This window comes from Garra rufa, chromosome 3 (assembly GCF_049309525.1).
Source record: "Garra rufa chromosome 3, GarRuf1.0, whole genome shotgun sequence".
Classification (NCBI taxonomy): domain Eukaryota; kingdom Metazoa; phylum Chordata; class Actinopteri; order Cypriniformes; family Cyprinidae; genus Garra; species Garra rufa.
In genome coordinates this window covers 12,441,851-12,461,210 of record NC_133363.1, presented here as the reverse complement: position 1 = coordinate 12,461,210, position 19,360 = coordinate 12,441,851, and the positions used below count along the sequence as shown (strand labels likewise).

General features: G+C 41.6%; 1 protein-coding gene across 1 annotated transcript; it reads left to right on the top strand.

The window, feature by feature from the left end:
• Nucleotides 1-232: 232 nt before the first annotated feature.
• Nucleotides 233-7,608, top strand: sirt3 (sirtuin 3). Its single transcript, XM_073836854.1, has 8 exons — nt 233-411; nt 681-777; nt 871-1,044; nt 1,129-1,361; nt 3,287-3,387; nt 3,573-3,734; nt 6,497-6,709; nt 7,097-7,608. Exons 1-8 carry the CDS (start codon nt 324-326, stop codon nt 7,118-7,120), a joined length of 1,092 nt encoding a protein of 363 aa, XP_073692955.1. The 5' UTR covers nt 233-323; the 3' UTR covers nt 7,121-7,608.
• Nucleotides 7,609-19,360: the final 11,752 nt, after the last annotated feature.

Here is a 19,360-nt window from a genome sequence, read left to right as displayed (position 1 = left end):
TCCAATCGTAAGTACTGTAGTAATTACGCATTTTAAATCTTTAACTAAAATCAGTTGTACATAACGCTTATATAAAAGCCTGTAATAATAATCATAATATAGTCATGTTTTATTGATACAACGAGTTTTAGTGCATACATGTGTGAGAATAAAAGGCTATTGTGCGTTTTTCCTCTGTCACATATTTTTATGAAAACTGTCTGTTACGGTAATAAGTGCGTCACCAGTGGGACTCTGTTGCTGCATGTTTTTATTTACTACAGCAAATTCGCTGAAATAATGTATGCCTATTGACAAATTAGGAGTACTAGCCAGAGTCCATTATGCTGTACTTAAAAACGGGTCTAAATGTGTGCATACGCTGTTTTACGGAGAAATCCTTATGGAGAAGAGGACTGTCTACTAGACAAAGTATTGTCTTGTTACTGAAATAGTTATGATGTTTCTGCTGTACACTGTAGTTATTTTGTACTGTTGCAACTGTGTTACAAATGCCATGTCGTTACTGACAATCGTGGTACTTTGATGTATTACTGTTTCTGCGCTGAAAATATTATGTGTTATGTGTGCATTACTACTATGTGTGCAATGTAGCTTATTTTTGGGTGATTAGTTTGTAATGCAGTTATTTCTTTTTGACCCGTGGTAGGAGAGAATCTTACAATGATGCTTTTCCTCAGATCTGTCAAGAACAAACCTTGCCCATCAAAAGATACTGTCACATATTCCTCACACACAGAAGGGTGCTGTATTTTTTTCACAATTCCATTACTGTCCGTAAGTATTCTTTTATTTTTTTATTTGTGATCCCAGTGAATCCTAGACATCTCTCAGTGAATTGAACTTTGATCAAACATTTTGACCTGGCAGAGCTGCCTTTATAAGATGTGGTGGAGTAAGAGGGCTATTTGGAGGAAGCCGTGGCGATGTTCGCCAGCAGACTCTGGAGGACATTGCAGAAAATATCAGAGAGCACAAGTTCAAAAGAATTGTGGTGATGGCAGGGGCAGGTATCAGCACACCTAGTGGAATCCCAGACTTCAGGTAAAGTAGGACTCAAAAGACAGTTGTCCCCTAGTAGAGCTTTGAGATGGTTGCAACTTTTCTCAAGTCTTATTTCTCCCACAGAACGCCTGGCAGCGGTCTTTATGACAACCTTCAACAGTACAATCTGCCCTACGCTGAGGCCATATTTGAAATAAATTACTTTCATCACAATCCAAACCCTTTTTTCTCTCTTGCCAAAGAGCTATATCCTGGTAATTACCAACCCAATCTGGCGCACTACTTCATTCGTTTGCTTCATGATAAGGGACAACTACTCAGGATGTACACGCAAAACATTGATGGACTAGAGCGAAGTGAGTGAAGTTCTTTTGATAATACTTAATCATGGACATAATAGGTATTTTTATATGTAGATAACATTCATGAACTATATTTGAAATTAATAATGATAAATACTGATACAAAGAGAAACACTATTTTTTTGATTATTTTATTTGACATGCGCAACATGGACTGATGCACAGAGTGGCGTGTCATTGACATAATGCTTTTTTTAAATGTGAATGAGTGTAAATGTCAACATTATCATTTAGGTGACCCTGAACCACAAAACCAATCATAATGGTCATTTTGTTTTAGATTCATATATCATCTGGAAGCTGAATAAACAAGCTTTTAATTGCATATCATAAATAAGCATTGAATAAATAAGCTTTTTCAAATTGTAAGGTTTGTTAGGATAGGAAAATATTTGGCCAAGGTACAACTATTGAAAACAACTATTTGAAAATCTGGAATCTGAGGGTGCAAAATGACAATATTTAGAAAATCACCTTTAAAGTTGTCCAAATTAAGTTCTTAGCAATGCATGTTAATAATCAAAAATTAAGTTTTTATATATTTACAGTAGGAAATTTAGAAAATGTCTTGATGGAACATGATCTTTATTTAATATCCTAATGATTTTTGTCATAAGATAAAAATTTTGACCCATACAATGTATTTTTGCCTATTGCTACAAATATTCCCGTGCTACTTAAAGGAGTAGTTCACTTTTAGAACAAAAATTTACAGATAATGTACTCACCCCCTTGTCATCCAAAATGTTCATGTCTTTCTTTCTTCAGTCGTGAGGAAATTATGTTTTTTGAGGAAAACATGTTAGGATTTCTCTCCATATAATGGACTTCTATGGTGCCCCCAATTTTGAACTTGCAAAATGCAGCTTTAAAGAGCTCTAAACGATCACAGCTTAGGAAAGAAGGGTCTTATCTAGCAAAACAATCGTCTGTTTTCTAAAAAAAAAAAAAAAATACAATTTATATACTTTTTAACCTCAAATGCTCGTCTTGTCTAGCTCTGTGTGCACTCTGTGTATTCCGGTTCATGACAGTTAGGGTCTAGGGTCTCATTTTCTCCTCCAACTTCAAAATCATCATACATCGCTGTTTTACCTTTTTTTGTAAAGGGTCTTTGATCTTATTTGCACGTTCACTTTGTAAACTCTGGGTCGGTACTTCTGCCGCAGTGTAGGATGATTTTGAAGTTGAAGGAGAAAATGAGATGGGAGTTTTTCGACATACCCTAACTGTCATGAACTGGAGTACACAGAGTTCATGCAGAGCTAGGCAAGACGAGTGTTTAAGATTAAAAAGAAGATAAGTTGTAAATGTTTTTAGAAAATAACCAATTGTTTCGCTTGATAAGACCCTTCTTTCTCGGCTGGGATTATTTAGAGCCCTTTGAAGCTGCATTTAAACTGCATTTTGGAAGTTCAAACTCAGGGGCACCATAGAAGTCTATTATATGGAGAAAAATCCTGAAATGTTTTCCTCAAAAAACATAATTTCTTTACGACTGAAGAAAGAAAGACATGAACATCTTGGATGACAAGGGGGTGAATTCATTATCTGTACATTTTTGTTCTGAAAGTGAACTACTCCTTTAAGACTGGTTTTGTGGTCCAGGGTCACATATGGACTGAAGTCTTCCGTAAATATTTTGTTTATACATAGAGTTATGTTTTAACATGTTTAAGTTCAACTTAAATAGTGCAACACAAAAATATTTAGTAGTACACAAGTTGTAACTTAGCACCCCTTCACGTCAAAACTAGGCTCAGTTGTATCTTACACAGAGCTGGGGCAACCAGCTCCAGGTTCATATAATAATTAGTTTATTTTATCTGTTATCTGTTATTTATTAGTATCAAAAGATCAAGCAGCATCAGAGTTTGTGTAAATATTTATGAATTTCATTGATCTTTTATTGATTTCAGTGGCTGGCATCCCCCCAAAGATGTTGGTGGAGGCACATGGAACATTTGCCACGGCCACATGCACAGTTTGTCGAAGGGATTACAAGGGAGAGGAACTCAGGGTAAATATGTGTCATTGAACTATGGTATTGCATATTTTACCCCTGGAACTGCACTAAACTAATGACTAACTATTCTATAATATACTATCATTTATAAACAAACATGTCACAACCTCATTCTGACAGAATATTCTTTTTCTATGATTTGTATATGTTATGGTGGTTGTCCTGTTTTATCCCAATAGAATGATATCATGGAAGGAACAATACCCAAATGCCCTACTTGTAAAGGAATCATCAAGCCTGACATTGTGTTCTTTGGTGAGGAGCTCCCTCAGCAGTTCTTCACATACCTTACAGACTTCCCGATAGCAGACTTACTTATTGTCATGGGAACATCTCTAGAGGTGAGGAAAAGCTTCTGGATCTGTTAATGAGCTTCTTGTAAAGCTTAGCTTTGGATTTGTACCCACTGAGCAAATGCAGTGTGAGACCAAGTCCATTTAATACATTTAAACCCATTAGTTGCCTTAATTTATGTGTTGATGTGACATGTCTGGTTTTCCTGCACTTATATAGTTGAGTCTTTAGGGGCTTTTAAGCATAAGCACCCCAGGAACTAGGTATTAATGGAGTTATAGGAAGACCTTTTGAGAGGGAATAAATTAGCTTCTACTTCAGAGTAGGGTCTAACCCAGCACAATAGGAACTACCAGTGATATAAGTTATATAAGCAATAGTGCAAAAGTGATATAAGCAAGCTGATTGACATACACATGCTATACGAAACACTAGCCAGATTTCCATCCAAAGATGTAAATTTAACTTAAGTGCAAAATTGGAATATTGCATAAAACATTTGCAAATAAGCACCATTTCCATCCAATGAGTCCTGATAAACTGGCGCTAAATATCACTAAGAAAAGTAGAAGAAGCCACTGAATATAATCATTTTCATATACAGTTCAGGTCAAAAGTTTACATACACCTTGCAGAATCTGCAAAATGTTTATTATTTTACCAAAATAAGAGGGATAATACAAAATGCATGTTATTTGTTATTTAGGAAAAACATTTAGGAAATGCATTCAGAGCCAGGGCTGTAAACTTTTGAGCAGAATGTAGATGTGTCCATTTTTCTAATTTTGCCTAAATATCTTTTTACTGCCTTTCAGAAGCTACAGAAGATAATAATATGTATCCAGGAAACAAAATAAGTAAAATTGACCCTGATCTTCAGATTCAAATGTTTCAGGTTCTCAGTTTTCACCACCAGCCCTTAATGCATTGTTTTTCCATCTGAAGTATGAGTAAGCATTTCCCTCGGTGGTCCTCAATGTGGAAATATGGATCTCAAAATCATCTTCATTTTTGCAAAAGGTTCAAATACACAAAAATGCTGAAAAACCAAAGAATTTGTGGGACCTGAAGGATTTTTCTGAATAACAGGCAGGCAGTTTAACTGTCACAAGCAACTATCATTAAACATTTTGTATGATCCCTCTTATTATGGTAAAATATTTAACATTTAGCAGATTCTGCAAGGCTTATGTAAACTTTTGACCTCAACTGTATAATAAATTACTTTCGCCTCAAAGAGCAGATGAAACTAAATAGGAGATGGATACTGGCTGTTTGGGAACGCAGTCTTGCAAGACAGTTTTGTGAGGCAATTATATAGGCAACAGACTTGCTCAGGCATTTCAGAATAACAATAACATTTCAGATGCTGTGCAGTGAGATCGGTCAACTGGTTGGTCAATTTATCCCGTCCCATAAAGTCACATAACTTTTTTGGTGCTCATGAAGGAATTTATTCACATAATGCATTTCCATCTCCCATTATTCACATCAACTCTTTTTCGCACAATTTAAAAACCACCTCAAGAAAGCATAGAAACGTTTTTGCGAATTAAGGGATTCTTTCCCAATTTCTGTGTTTGCATCACTCGTTTCTGATGCATGGCTACGAGTGTGATATTGATCATATATATAAATAAAAGGGAGGGTGTATATTTTAGGTGCTGCAAGTGGCCAACAATTAATATGAGGAGGTTATAATTTTTTTTTTATAATTAGACAAAAATGGCTGTGTTAAAGGAGAAGTTCACTTCTAGAACAAAAATTTACTTACCCCCTTGCCATCCAAGATGTTCATGTCTTTCTTAATTCAGTCGTAAAGAAATTATGTTTTTTGAGGACAACATTTCAGGATTTCTCTCTATATAGTGGATTTCTATGGTGCTCACGAGTTTGTACTTCCAAAATGCAGTTTAAATGCAGCTTCAAAGGGCTCTAAACGATCCCAGCCGATGAAGAAGCGAAATCTAGCGAAATCTGTTATTTTCAAAAATCAATTGACAATTTATGTACTTTTTAACCTCAAATGCTCATCTTGTCTAGCTCTGTGTAAACTCTGTGTATTCCAGTTCAAGACGGTTAGGGTATGTCGAAAAACTCCTATTTCAAATCGTCATACATTGCTGCAGAAGTACCGACCCATTGTTTACAAAGTGAACATGCAAAGAAGATCAAACGTCCTTTACAAAAAAACAGTAAAACAGAGATGTAGGGTGATTTTGAGGTTGGAGAAAATGAGATGGGAGTGTTTTGACATACCCTAACTGGAATACACAGAGTTCACGCAGAGTTAGACAAGTCGAGCATTTGAGGTTAAATAAATTGTATGTATATACTGTGTATATATATATATATATATATATATATATATATATATAGTATATAAATTGTAAATTGTTTAGTAAATAACCGATCATCTCGCTAGATAAGACCTTTCTTTTTTGGCTGGGATTATTTAGAGCCTTTTGGAAGTTCAAACTCTGGGCCATCATAAAAGTCCGCTATATAGTGAGATATCCTGAAATGTCCTCAATGCCAAATGCCAATGCCAGATATCCTCAAAAAACATAATTTCTTTACGACTAAAGAAAGAAAGACAAGAACATCGTGGACGAAAAGGGGGTGAGTCAATTATCTGTATATTTTTGTTCTGGAAGTGAACTTCTCCTTAAAATTTATACCAATTATACCAGCATACCCTCTGCAGACCATTTGCAGAAATAGTCCATGTGTAATGGAACTACATCCCCAGCAGATGTCACTGTTGATTTATCTATTTTCTAAATTTGTCTATTTTCTGAATTGTTAGGTGGAGCCCTTTTCCAGCTTGGCTGGTGCTGTGCGTGGTTCTGTGTCACGGCTTTTGATAAATCGAGATCTTGTGGGGCCGTTTGCTTGGGGGTCCCAACGTCACAATGACGTGGCTGAGCTGGGTGACGTAGTTAGTGGGGTAAAAAAGCTGGTGGAGCTCCTTGGTTGGAAGCAGGAATTAGAAGCCCTAATGAATGTTGGCGGAGACAAGGTAAGTTTTAATCCATCTCTGTTCTTACATATATAAATCATATGAGTAGATGCATGTAGATTAGCCTGCTGTACTCAGGGGAACATTCATAAAATTTTGTATTCTACAAGAGTTATGGAGAAATAAATTTTTGATGCTGATCGTGCACCATTATCTGTCATCTTTCATATACCTCATTTGCCAGAATGTTCTTCATGCCTTTAATTTTAAAGACTAGTCCAATTTAATAACATTAATAACATTGACAAAACACCTTGAAGCTGCTTTACTTAACTTTAACTGTGTTTAATGTTTCCTTCTTAGTTAGGAAATAGTCTATATAATTTTTTATTCTAAAACTTTATTCAAAACTATAGGTATCTGAAGTGTTCCCTTCCTTTTCTATAGACTTCAGTGAACAAGGAGGAGTGAGCAACTAAATTTCATCTTGACATGGGATCTGGAGACCCAGAATGGAGTTGATTCTTGGCCGACCCTTTGTAAAGCCCAGTCATTGATTTCTGTCTCAGGAGTGAGCATGTCCTAACGGGACTAGGTTTCATTTGTTGACAAGGTATACTTGAATATACTGAGTTGAGCATGAAGATCTAGAACTAAATAACTAGGTCACCTCTACGTGCTGTAGGCAATGTAATTTCACAAGCACGGTTTAAAATAATGAATACAATAATGTAGCTGACAATTAAAGATGCAAAAAAAGATTGTATTTTTAATCTTTGTTTAGCTGGCTATTATTCGTCATCTTAAACAAGCAATATGACTGTGTGATATGATTAATTTATTCAGTAACTAATGGTGGCTCTGAGATTGAGTGAGTGGCATTCAGATGGTCAGCTGATCTCAATGGCCCGCATGAGGGAAAACCACTTTAATGAACAATTAAAGCTTTTTCTAAAATATGAGTGGAGTCTTTATTTTGAGTGTTTAAGATTTCTATCGTATTTGTCAAATATAGTATTCATTTTATTACAAAGAATAAAATGCAATATTATCAAAGTACCTTTAAGTAGAACACTTACAGGAAAGTTTGAAGACTCCTGACTTTAAATACTTTACAGAGTTATTATCAAGCACACGGCAAAGCAGTTCTCAATGAGTTCAGTTTAATTGCTTTTTGTTGAACAAAATTGTGTTGCATTTCCCCCCTGACATGTCATGTCACATCAAAACAATATAGAATATTACATATACAGTGGGGAAAATAATTATTTGATCCACTGCTGATTTTGTATGTTTGCCCACTGACAAAGGAATGATTAGTCTATAATTTTAATGGTAGGTTTATTTTGACAGTGAGAGACAGAATAACAACAAAAAATCAAGAAAAACACATTTAAAAAAAGTTATAAATTGATTTCCATTTTAATGAGTGAAAGAAGTATTTGATTCCCTATAAATCAGCCAGATTTCTGGCTCCCAGGTGTCTTTTATACAGGTATTGAGCTGAGATTAGGAGCACTCCCTTTAAGAGAGTGCTCCTAATCTCAGTTTGTTACCTGTATAAAAGACACCTGTCCACAGAAGCAATTAATCAATCAGATTCCAAATTCTGCATCATGGCCAAGACCAAAGGACTGTCCAAGGATGTCAGGGACAAGATTGTAGACCTACACAAGGCTGGAATGGGCTACAAGACCATCGCCAAGCAGCTTGGTGAGAAGGTGACAACAGTTGGTGTGATTATTCGCAAATGGAGGAAACACAGAATAACTATCAATCTCCCTCGGTCTGGGGCTCCATGCAAAATCTCACCTTGTGGAGTTTTAATTATCATGAGAATGGTGACGAATCAGCCCAGAACTACATAGAAGGATCTTGTCAATGATCTCAAGGCAGCTGGGACCATAGTCTCCAAGAAAACGTCTAGGTTACGTATGTAACCCCTGTTCCCTGAGGACAGGGAACGAGACGCTGCTTCTCGGGGCCATGCCTCGGGCCCTGCACAGACCTCCGTCCGACAAAAAGATGGTGTTGTGCTCTCAGGCACCTGCTTTTATACTAAGCAGGCACCTGCTGATGACGTCACGGGCTGGCGCCGGCCAGTGTCAAGTTCACTGTCGTTATTCTATACCTTGTTTCAGAACCGGTCACGCTGAAGGCAGTTCCCATAGTGTCCGCCAGGACGCAGCGTAGAGTTCCCTCCGGAAGGGAACAACTGGTAACACACTACGCCATGAAGGACTGAATCCTGCAGTGCCCGCAAGGCCCCCCTGCTCAAAAAAGCACATGTACAGGCCCAGTCTGAAGTTTACCAACGAACATCTGAATGATTCAGAGGAGAACTGGGTGACAGTGTTGTGGTCAGATGAGACCAAAATTGAGCTCTTTGCATTAACTCAACTCGCCATGTTTGGAGGAGGAGAAATGCTGCCTATGACCCCAAGTACACCATCCCTACCGTCAAACATGGAGGTAGAAACATTATGCTTTGGGGGTGTTTTTTGCTAAGGGGACATGACAACTGCACCGCATCAAAGGGATGATGGACAAAGGGAACATGTACCTCAAATCTTGGGTGAAAGCCTCCTTCCCTCATTGAAAATGGGTTGTGGATGGGTATTCCAGCATTACAATGACCCAAAACACATGGCCAAGGCAACAAATAAGTGACTCAAGAAGAAGCACATTAAAGTCCTGGAGTGGCCTAGCTAGTCTCCAGACCTTAATTCCATAGAAAATCTGTGTGGAGGGAGCTGAAGGTTCGAGTTATTAAACATCAGCCTCGAAACCTTAATGACTTGGAGAAGATCTGCAAAGAGGAGTGGGACAAAATCCCTCCTGAGATGTGTGCAACCCTGGTGAGAGGGTGCTCGCTGCAGAGCCATATGGGAGGAGCTGGAGCTCCAGCTCCCCCTCGCTGGAGGTAATGGGTGGAGATAGACACCTAACCACACCCTAACCCTACCCCTTACCCTATCCCTAACCTTAACTCCACCCATTTGTTCACTCAGAGGTGGAGCTGGACATCAAGAGAGGTGGAGCTGGAGGCCATTTGGCTCTGCAGTGAGCAGTACTTGACCCTGGTGGCTAACTACAGTACAAGAAGTGTCTGACCTCTGTGATTGCCAACAAGGGCTTTGCCACTAGTACTGAGTCATCACTCAAATCAATTTATAATTTTTTAAATGCATTTTTCTGGATTTTTTTGTTGTTATTCTGTCTCTCACTGTTTAAATAAGCCTACCATAAAAATTATAGATAATTTCTTTGTCAGTGGGCAAACCTAAAAAAAAAAGCAGGGGATCAAATAATTATTTTCCCCACTGTATGACCTAAAATATATTGCATCACATCTGCAGTACAGGCTTTTGAAAGACACTTGTGTGGGGAAAATATATGAAATGTCACTGCAATAGAGCAGATAAGAAAATGTCAAACCAAGTGCCATTATTGTAAAGAAAGATAGCACAAGCAAAACATTTCACAAAAAGAAGTTTGATAGACATACTCTTCAGGGAAGATTAAAAAACAGATCTGAACAGTTTCTGAATGTCAATATAGTGGAATATGTCTATAATTAATGTGGTAATCTACACCTGTGTTTACTGTGCTAAGACATCTAAGTGAACTTGTAGGGAAATCGCTTCCTATCACATTATATACTGCAGAGGACAGTCATTTGTAGTAGTGTCTGAAATCATAGTGGACATTATCGAGTGCACTCATTCAATCCCATGATGCAGTGCGGTAACGAGTGTACAGCTGATGTGCACTCACTAGAGAATACTCATGCACTTAGGGTTGCACTAAAAAATTCCCATGTCCCAGATAAAGATGGCTTTTACAGCCTTTTTCACTTAGTTTCTGAATTTACTTATTCATTTTTATTCTCTACTTCAAGTGCACTATATTAGTGAAGTATTGAAGCAGATAGTAAGTAAGCATATGGTATAGGGGTGATTTGGGACACAACAGGGAAGAGAAGAAATTGTTTAAGTTATTTTTGTTTTCTTTGCACACAAAATGTATTCTCGTAGCTTCATAAAATTACAGTTTGAACCACTGATGTCTTTATTTGAACTTTCTGGGCCATGTAAGTGGTAGTACCATTGCTGTCTATGCAGGGTTAGAAAGCTCTCAGATTTCATGAAAAATATCTTAATTTGTGTTCCGAAGATGAACGTGAGCGTAAGTAATTAAATAAAGAATTTCATGTTTGGGTGAACTATTCCTTTTAGAGACTAACAGTTTACAGGCAGTATGGTCACATTTACAATAACAGGACAGTAAAGAGAACTTTCTACTGAAAAACACCAGGAATAACATGCTCAGAGACCTTGCTTACCTGTGTGAACATGCCAAAGTCCTGCTGCAGGGAGGCATGAGGACTGCACATGTGGCTGTTAACAATAAACTGAAGTGTCTGTCATGTAAGACACCTGAAACTACTACAGGGAGACAGGAAGGACAGCTGAACATTCTTGCAGTTGCAAAGCACATGTAAATGTGTCCCTCTGGACATGTTCAAGAACTTGCAAGTGGAAGAACATCTCACAGCAAGAACTGGTAAATCTGGTGCAGTACATGAGATGCACTGGATGAGATGCATATTAGTTCTTAAAGCAGCTGGTGGCCACACAAGATACTCACTGTGACTTGATATCGCTCAGGGACTCATTATTCTATTTCTGTTCATGTTTATCTTTCAGTTGATGCGTCTGTTTATGCGAAAGCAAATATTTATACATGTTAAGAAATTTGCTGGAAGTAAAAGCAGTTGAATTTTAGAGGACTTTTTAATATGTGAACATAAATTTACTGTTATATGTTATCAATTTACTGGCCACACGTAGATGCACAATTTATCCAGGAAAAATAGCAATGCATTTTTTTTGTTTGGTTTGTCATGCCATATAACTTCTTTATAGTGCTCTGACATTGTTGGAGTGAAAGAAAAACAGAAGCTCTGTGCTCATCGCATTCATAGACTGCCATAAATTGATGAACAAAAAGGAAAATAGTTGCAGACTGATAATGCAGAGGACTCATTGTTTGGCTGTTTTGTCTGTTGAGAAGGTGAACTGCACAGTCCATTGTGTCACAGTGTCTGAGTATGCCAGACACTACCTCTCTGTCTTATTCAGTTCGGCCTGCTGTCTAGTCTGTTGCTCGGTACTATACAGGGTCTGGATGGATAAAGCAAAATAATACCATCAATTATCCAACAATTCAAGATGTCTAATGGAAGAAACCGAAATCCAAGTTTCAAGAAGCACATTATATGACACAATAGGACAGACAGCCAGCCAGTGAAAAGACCAGAGCAGAATGATGATATGACAGAATCTCTGAAAGTTAAACACAAGTCAAACAGGAATATTTTGGATACTCTGCTCTCATGGGGACATATAGAATATGCAGGTCGGCTGTCATAGAGGAGGTAGCAGTAGTCGAGCCATGAGATTGCTGTGGGCTGAAGAAGCTTATTAGCTTAGTTGTTGAAGAATGGCATTATTTTCTGGATGACATTGAGAATGAAGCAGCATGTGATCAAAAATGTGATTATCACACACACACACACACACACACACACAGATGTTCATGTAGGCCATTCTGCAGAATTAATACAAATTGCTGTCCTACAACCAAAAAACACATTTAAAAAGCATTTAAGTATTCAAAATTTAGATGTTTACTAAGCTCCTTCTATTATCTATTGAAACCCACAATAATATTTAAAATATTAGTAAGCTTAATATTATAAAATCATTTATTGGGTATTGGGAGGTGGCTGTCCTAAACCCTAACCCATAAATTTTAACTTAGTAAAATGACATTGAAATAATTTTTGACATTTATTCCATTGTTGTTTTTAAAAGTATCTTTTTGATTCTTTCAAAACGAAAAGTTTAAAAAATATCTATTTATTTTATATGTTCTATGTAAATTATGAAACTTTAAGTAAAAAAAAGTTTCATGTCACTACTAAAACAGTGTATGTTTTAGTCCATTGTTTGAGACTAATTTGATCTACACACCTACATTTATCAGGAAATATTCCTATGTCCCTTGTTCTCAAAGCTACAAGGTGTGAGTAGATGGGCTCCATCATTTTGAGGTAAATGTGTTCAAAATTCTGAAAATCGGTGTGTAACGTTAAGGAACGTCACTACCAAACACCCTTTTTCTGCAAGTAAGCACACTCTTTTGGGAGTTATTTCATAACATTTAGTTTTTGTATGTGTACAACTATTCAGAACTGTGCAAGCTAACCATGTGCTGATTAGCATCTTTGAGCTAGATCCAAAAGTATCTAAAATTGTCACTACTGAAACAGTCACCCGAAACATTTGGTGGAGTTTCGGTAGTTACATGATTGATTTTTTGGGTTTTATTCCATGAATTTGTCACTACTGAAACAGTCACGACCGAAAACATGTCACCATGTTTTGGTAGTGACGAAGGGAACACACAATCCTCATATTTCAGGGAAATAAACAAAATTTTAGTGCAGTTATGCTATTTTTTTTTTTTTTTTTTTTGGTATTTTAGTATTTTAGTAGTGTTTTAGTATGCAAGTTAAAATGCTGTAATATGATGTGGTCGCTATCAAAGCATTACTGTCACTACTGAAAATGTGCTGTAACTACAAAAAATGGGATGTTTTGTCAGAAATAAAGTATACTGAATTGGTTCAATGTATATTAATAAATCCTTGATTTTGAAATCAGTATTAACTTTTTGCCTTCTACAAAGACAAAATGGATTAAAACAAATCTCATAAATTATTAAATTATTAAAATTGTAATTGTTATTGATTTAACTATGAAAACTTTTAAATAAAAAAGCAAAAAAAAATATTTACAAGGTAGATGTAAGCAAAATCTCAGTCGATATAAAAAGTGACAAATAGTGACAAATTTGGGAAGAGGACAAATATTCCAAAACTTTCTGAAAATACAATATGAGTATTAACTTTTTTCAAGATGTTTCAAACTCTCAAACTCAAACTCTTTCAGACTTTGCACCAATTCTGTAAAATAGCCCGCACAGGGTTTTTAAATTGTATAGATAGTTCTTTCGAAGCATCTATCACCCTTCTGTGTTCTTCAAGTGCAAGTACATAGATGTTTTTTTAAGAACGCTTGAACTAGAATGGTTTTACAATGCCATCATGGCAAAATAAAAAAGGTTCTTCTATGGCATCAAGCCTTTTAAGGGGTCATCGGATGCCCATTTTCCACAAGTTGATATGATTCTTTAGGGTCTTAATGAGTAGTCTATAACATTGGTTAAAATTTCTCAATGGTAGTGTAAAAAACACTCTTTTTACCTTTGTAAAAATCAGCCCTTTTTAGAGCGAGCTATTCTGTTGCATGTTTCTTTAAATGCTAATGAGCTCTGCTCGCCCCGCCCCTCTCTGCCGTGGGATGATGAGCAGTAATGTTTACTTTAGCCGCATTTAGCCACGTTTAGCTGTGAAACTTGCCAACAAGCACATTATTAAGAAAGGCCATTTGCAAAGATGCATAAAAACCCTTATACTCACTTCTGCTGTGGGTGAAGCTGCATCATGAATGGTTCCCAGGAACATAGACACATATTTATATCGGGATCGGCGCTTTCCTTTCAAAAACGAAAGTAACGTTAATCCTCTGCATCTTCAGCCGCTCAGATATCAGGAGTAAATGACAACTGCTATGTTCATTATTACATCCAACAACAGAACACCTCAATTACTCAATTGGAGACATTCCCCTGCACCTGAATCACACAATGGCAATTGGACTGTTTCAGCTCGGTGATCTCGGTGGTTTGTGTACACAACCACCCTACAATGATAAAAATCCACCCAGTGGTATTTTTTTAATCTTTAAAAGTAATATCCCCTTTTTAAAATCAGATCATTCTCAGCTTCTTGTCCTTGTGACGAAACACAGTTGATTGACATGAGCGTTTTACCTTAGCCCCGCCCTCACCGAGCTGAAACAGTCCGAATATGACCTCCATTGTGTCGACTCAGGTGCAGAGGAAGACTCTAATTGAGTGATTGAGGTGTTCTGTTGTTGGATGTAATAATGAACAAAGCAGTCGTCATTTACTACCGACATCTGAGCCACTGAAGACACACAGAGGTTTAATTTTACTTTCGTTTTTAAATGGAAAACGCCAATCGCGTTCTACATATGCATCTATCTTCGTGTGAATCATTCGTGAAGCAGCCTCCAGCGTGCCCACGCTCTGAATCACGTGTGAAATCAGTCCAATAGAGAGTTACGTATGACGTCACGGACGGGGTGACGTCAGGAGCCAGGAAGCTATAAAGCACATGCGGTGAATGCAGCCGGCAGCTTCTGTCTTTCAGTCGCGCTCTGTGTGAATTGTTTGTCTGTTAACACTGTTTTTGAGGCCAGTTTGCTTCACTTTTATTTGAGTGTTAACATAGATAGAGATGGGCGATAGCAAGCGTTTTAAGAAGTGTATTCCTCCGTGCCAACGTTACATCACGGCCGAGGATACACACGCTATGTGTGTTGCTTGCTTGGGAGTGAGGCATGCCCAGTCAGCCTTTGAGGAGGCTGACTGTGTGCATTGTTTGCGGCTTCCCCTCCGCACGCTTCGCTCCCGGAGGGCTCTTTTTGAGGAAGGAGCCCTCACCAGCGTTCCTCGCGGATCAGGTCCCGCTTCGGCTGAGGCTGAGCGGCGCCTGCATTCGTGGGGATCGCAACTGGATCTGGTATCGAGTTTGGAGACGGGCGAGCCCCTTTCTCCATCCTCCTCTGCCAGATCCATGCCTCTCTCTGGCGTAGAAGCCCGCTCGTCGGTTTCTTCTCGCCAGGAGGAGCACTCGCCGCTGCGTCTATCTTCCTCTGAGGAGGGAGATATGGATGTAGGCGAGCAGGCTGGAACCACGCCCGCCCAGCCACTCGAGTACGAGGAGTTAATGGAGGTGATCACCCGTGCTGTTGCCAAGCTCAACATCAGCTGGCCAGACGTGGTGACTGGTGAGCAGAAACCGACAAAGTTAAATGAGCGGTTTCTGCGCCCAAAAGCCCCACCTCCACGCCGAGGTCTGCCATTTTTCCCCGACCTCCACACTGAGGTGTCGAAGTCGTGGGGAAAGCCATTTTCGGCCTGTGTTCACGCTCAGTCTGCCTTCACATATTCCAACGTGGTGGGGGCTCGTGAGCACGGTTACGGGACGATGCCTCAAATCGAACAGACGCTTTCTAGCTATCTGTCCCCGAGTTCAGCATCGTCCCTAAAGACCTCGGCACTCCCCAGCAAGCCTTTAAGAACAACATCTTCCTTGCTGGGGAAGGGCTACTCGGCAGCAGGTCAGGCCACAGCCTGCCTTCACACCATGGCAGTGCTGCAGGCATACCAGGCTGACCTGTTGAAAGAGTTCGATGAGGGCGAGGACGGGGCGGCGGTCGATGTCAGCGAGCTGCGTCGTACCGCCGACCTTGCTCTGCGAGCCACCAAGGAGACCGCCCGTGCCATTGGGCGGTCTATGGCAGCCATGGTGGTCGCAGAGAGACACCTCTGGTTGACCCTGTCGGATATGAGAGACCACGACAGGGCCGTCCTGCTTGATGCCCCGCTTGTGCAGTCTGGCCTGTTCGGCGACGCGGTTCCCTCCGTCGTCGACAGGTTTCAGCAGGCTCGTCAACAAGCGGCGGCATTCCAGAGGTTTCTTCCTCGCCGCTCGAGCTCTGGGGCTGCTGGACGGGAGCAGCCCCGCCCGAGTGCCCGCTCCTCGTACCGAGAGGAACAAAAGCGGAGCGTTGCTACGCGGACTCCTCCTCGACATCAGGGGTCCCGTAGGCGCTCTAAGTCGGGGGCTTCTAAGCCTAAGGACGACCTGAGGGCCGTCCTTCAGGCGAAGAGGTCCTCGGCAAAGAAGCCCTGACGCCAGTGGCTCTGGGCTTCAGAGGGCAGGCCCCCCTGGGCTAGTAACATCTCCCCAGTGCCCTCTGGAGATCCGTTTGCTAACCCTGCCACCTCAGGTGCTTCAGGGCGCAGCGGTCTCCCGCGGTTTGTCCCCCCTGCATCCGCCCGTTCGCGTAGCGGGACAGGGGGACTCGCAAGCTCTAGTACCACCAGAGGTCAGCCTCGAGAGGCTGATTCCCTTAGTAAAGCATTTGGCAGCGTGGCAACTTCTGCCAAACGTGTCTCAATGGGTCCTGCAAACAGTAAAAAGAGGTTACAAAATTCAGTTCGGCGCTCGGCCGCCGCCCTTTCAGGGGATCACCACTACGGTCGTGGCCCCTCAGCAGGCTCTGGTGTTGGAACAAGAAGTAGAAACCCTTCCACAACACAGGAAGTTCCTCAGGTTCGCTTTTGGGGGCAAAGCTTACCAATACAGAATTCTTCCTTTCGGTCTAGCACTCTCACCCCGGACTTTCACCAAGTGTGTAGATGCTGCGCTGGCTCCTCTGCGACTCCAGGGCATCCGCATATTAAACTACATAGACGACTGGCTCATACTAGCGAAGTCGAGAGAACTGGCGGTTCGACATCGAGATGTCGTTCTCGCCCATATGAAGTCTCTGGGGTTAAGACTGAACGCCAAGAAAAGTGTTCTTTCTCCAGTTCAGAGAACCACTTATCTCGGTGTAGTCTGGGATTCAACCACGATGCGGGCACAAATGTCTCCCGCTCGGGTAAAGTCAATCCTCCATGCAGTCATGAGAGTCAAAGAAGGCCGATCACTCACTGTAAAGCAGTTTCAAGTACTGCTCGGTCTCATGGCAGCTGCGTCCAACGTGATCCCTTTTGGCCTGCTGCATATGAGACCATTACAGTGGTGGCTCAGAACCAAAGGGTTCTCCCCGAGGGGCAACCCATTCCGTTTGATCAAGGTCACGCGGCGCTGCCTTCGTGCCCTGAACATTTGGAAGAAAGTTTGGTTTCTGTCCCAAGGCCCGGTGCTGGGAACTCCTTGTCGTCGTGTAACACTAACGACAGATGCTTCGCTCACCGGGTGGGGAGCGGTCATGAGTGGCCACTCAGCCCAAGGTCTGTGGAGCGAGCACCATCTCAATTGGCACATCAATTGCCTGGAAATGCGTGCTGTGTTTTTAGCTCTAAAACACTTCCTACCAGACCTCACAGGGCACCACGTGTTAGTTCGCACCGACAACACATCAGTGGTCGCCTACATCAATCATCAGGGAGGTCTGCGTTCGCGCCCCTTGAACAAGCTGGCGCGCCAGATCCTCCTGTGGTCCCAAGGGAAGCTCCTCTCACTCAGAGCAGTTTATATCCCTGGACATCTCAATGTGGGAGCAGACGTCCTGTCGAGACAGGGGCTGAGGCCCGGGGAATGGAGACTCCACCCAGACGTGGTGGAAGTCCTCTGGAAGAAGTTTGGGAAAGCCCAAGTGGATCTTTTTGCGAGCCAGGAGACAACACATTGTCCCCTTTGGTTCTCTCTGTGTCATCCAGCTCCCCTGGGTCTGGATGCTATGGTACAGGCGTGGCCGAGGCTTCGCCTGTACGCATTTCCCCCGATCGCTCTGCTCCCGGGAGTTCTGGAAAGAGTGCGCCAGGACGGGATTCGCCTCCTGCTGGTGGCCCCGTTCTGGCCGGGTCGAGCCTGGTTCTCAGACCTGAGGTCTCTCCTAGACGGCCCGCCATGGGAAATCCCAGTCAGGAGAGATCTCCTCTCACAGGCAGGAGGGGCAATTCTGCACCCTCGCCCAGAGTTGTGGAAACTGTGGGCGTGGCCCCTGAGGGGGCACGACTCCTAGATTCCGGTCTCTCGACTGAGGTCGTTGAGACCATCCTTCAATCCAGAGCTCCCTCTACGAGAAAGACGTACACCAGGAAGTGGAATATGTTTGTCGCCTGGTGCAGGCAGCACCAAATCGAACCAGTTCACTGCCCGTTGGCTTCAGTGCTGGACTTCTTGCAAGCCCGCCTCTCGGCTGGCAATGCTCATTCTACTTTGAAGGGCTACGTGGCGGCCATAGATGCCTTCCACGCTCCCTTCGGTACTACTTCCCTTGGAAGACTTCCCCTGGTGTCACGATTTCTCCGTGGTGCACTGAGGCTGAGGCCCCCGTTGCGCTCACGTGTCCCTACGTGGGACCTGGCCGTGGTACTTGAGGCTCTTTGCAACCCTCCGTTTGAGCCTATGGAAGCAATTTCGGACAGGTTGTTGTCCTTTAAGACTGCCTTTCTGCTGGCGATCTCCTCTCTCAAGAGAGTGGGTGATCTACAGGCCCTTTCAGTGGCCCCCTCCTTTATCGACTTTGCCCCTGGAATGGTCAAAGCGTTTCTGCACCCTAAGCCGGGCTACTTACCCAAGGTGCCGTCAGCAGTGCCACGGCCCGTAGTGCTTCAGGCCTTCTGTCCTCCCCCATACACGGAGCCGGAACAGCGGAAGCTTAACTGTATGTGTCCAGTGCGAGCACTGGACACATATGTCCACAGAGCTGCCCTGTGGAGGAAGACGGACCAATTATTTGTGTGTTTTGGTCCTCGCAATAGAGGTCTTCCAGCTTCTAAGCTGACTCTAAGTCGGTGGATTACGGATGCCATCTCAACTGCTTACAAGTCCTCTGGTCTTCCCTCTCCTTTGGAAGCCAAGGCGCACTCGACCCGCAAAGTTGCGGCGTCCAAAGCATTCATGTCAGGGGTCCCCCTGCAAGATATCTGTAACGCTGCGGGATGGTCCACGCCGCTTACATTTGCCAGGTTCTA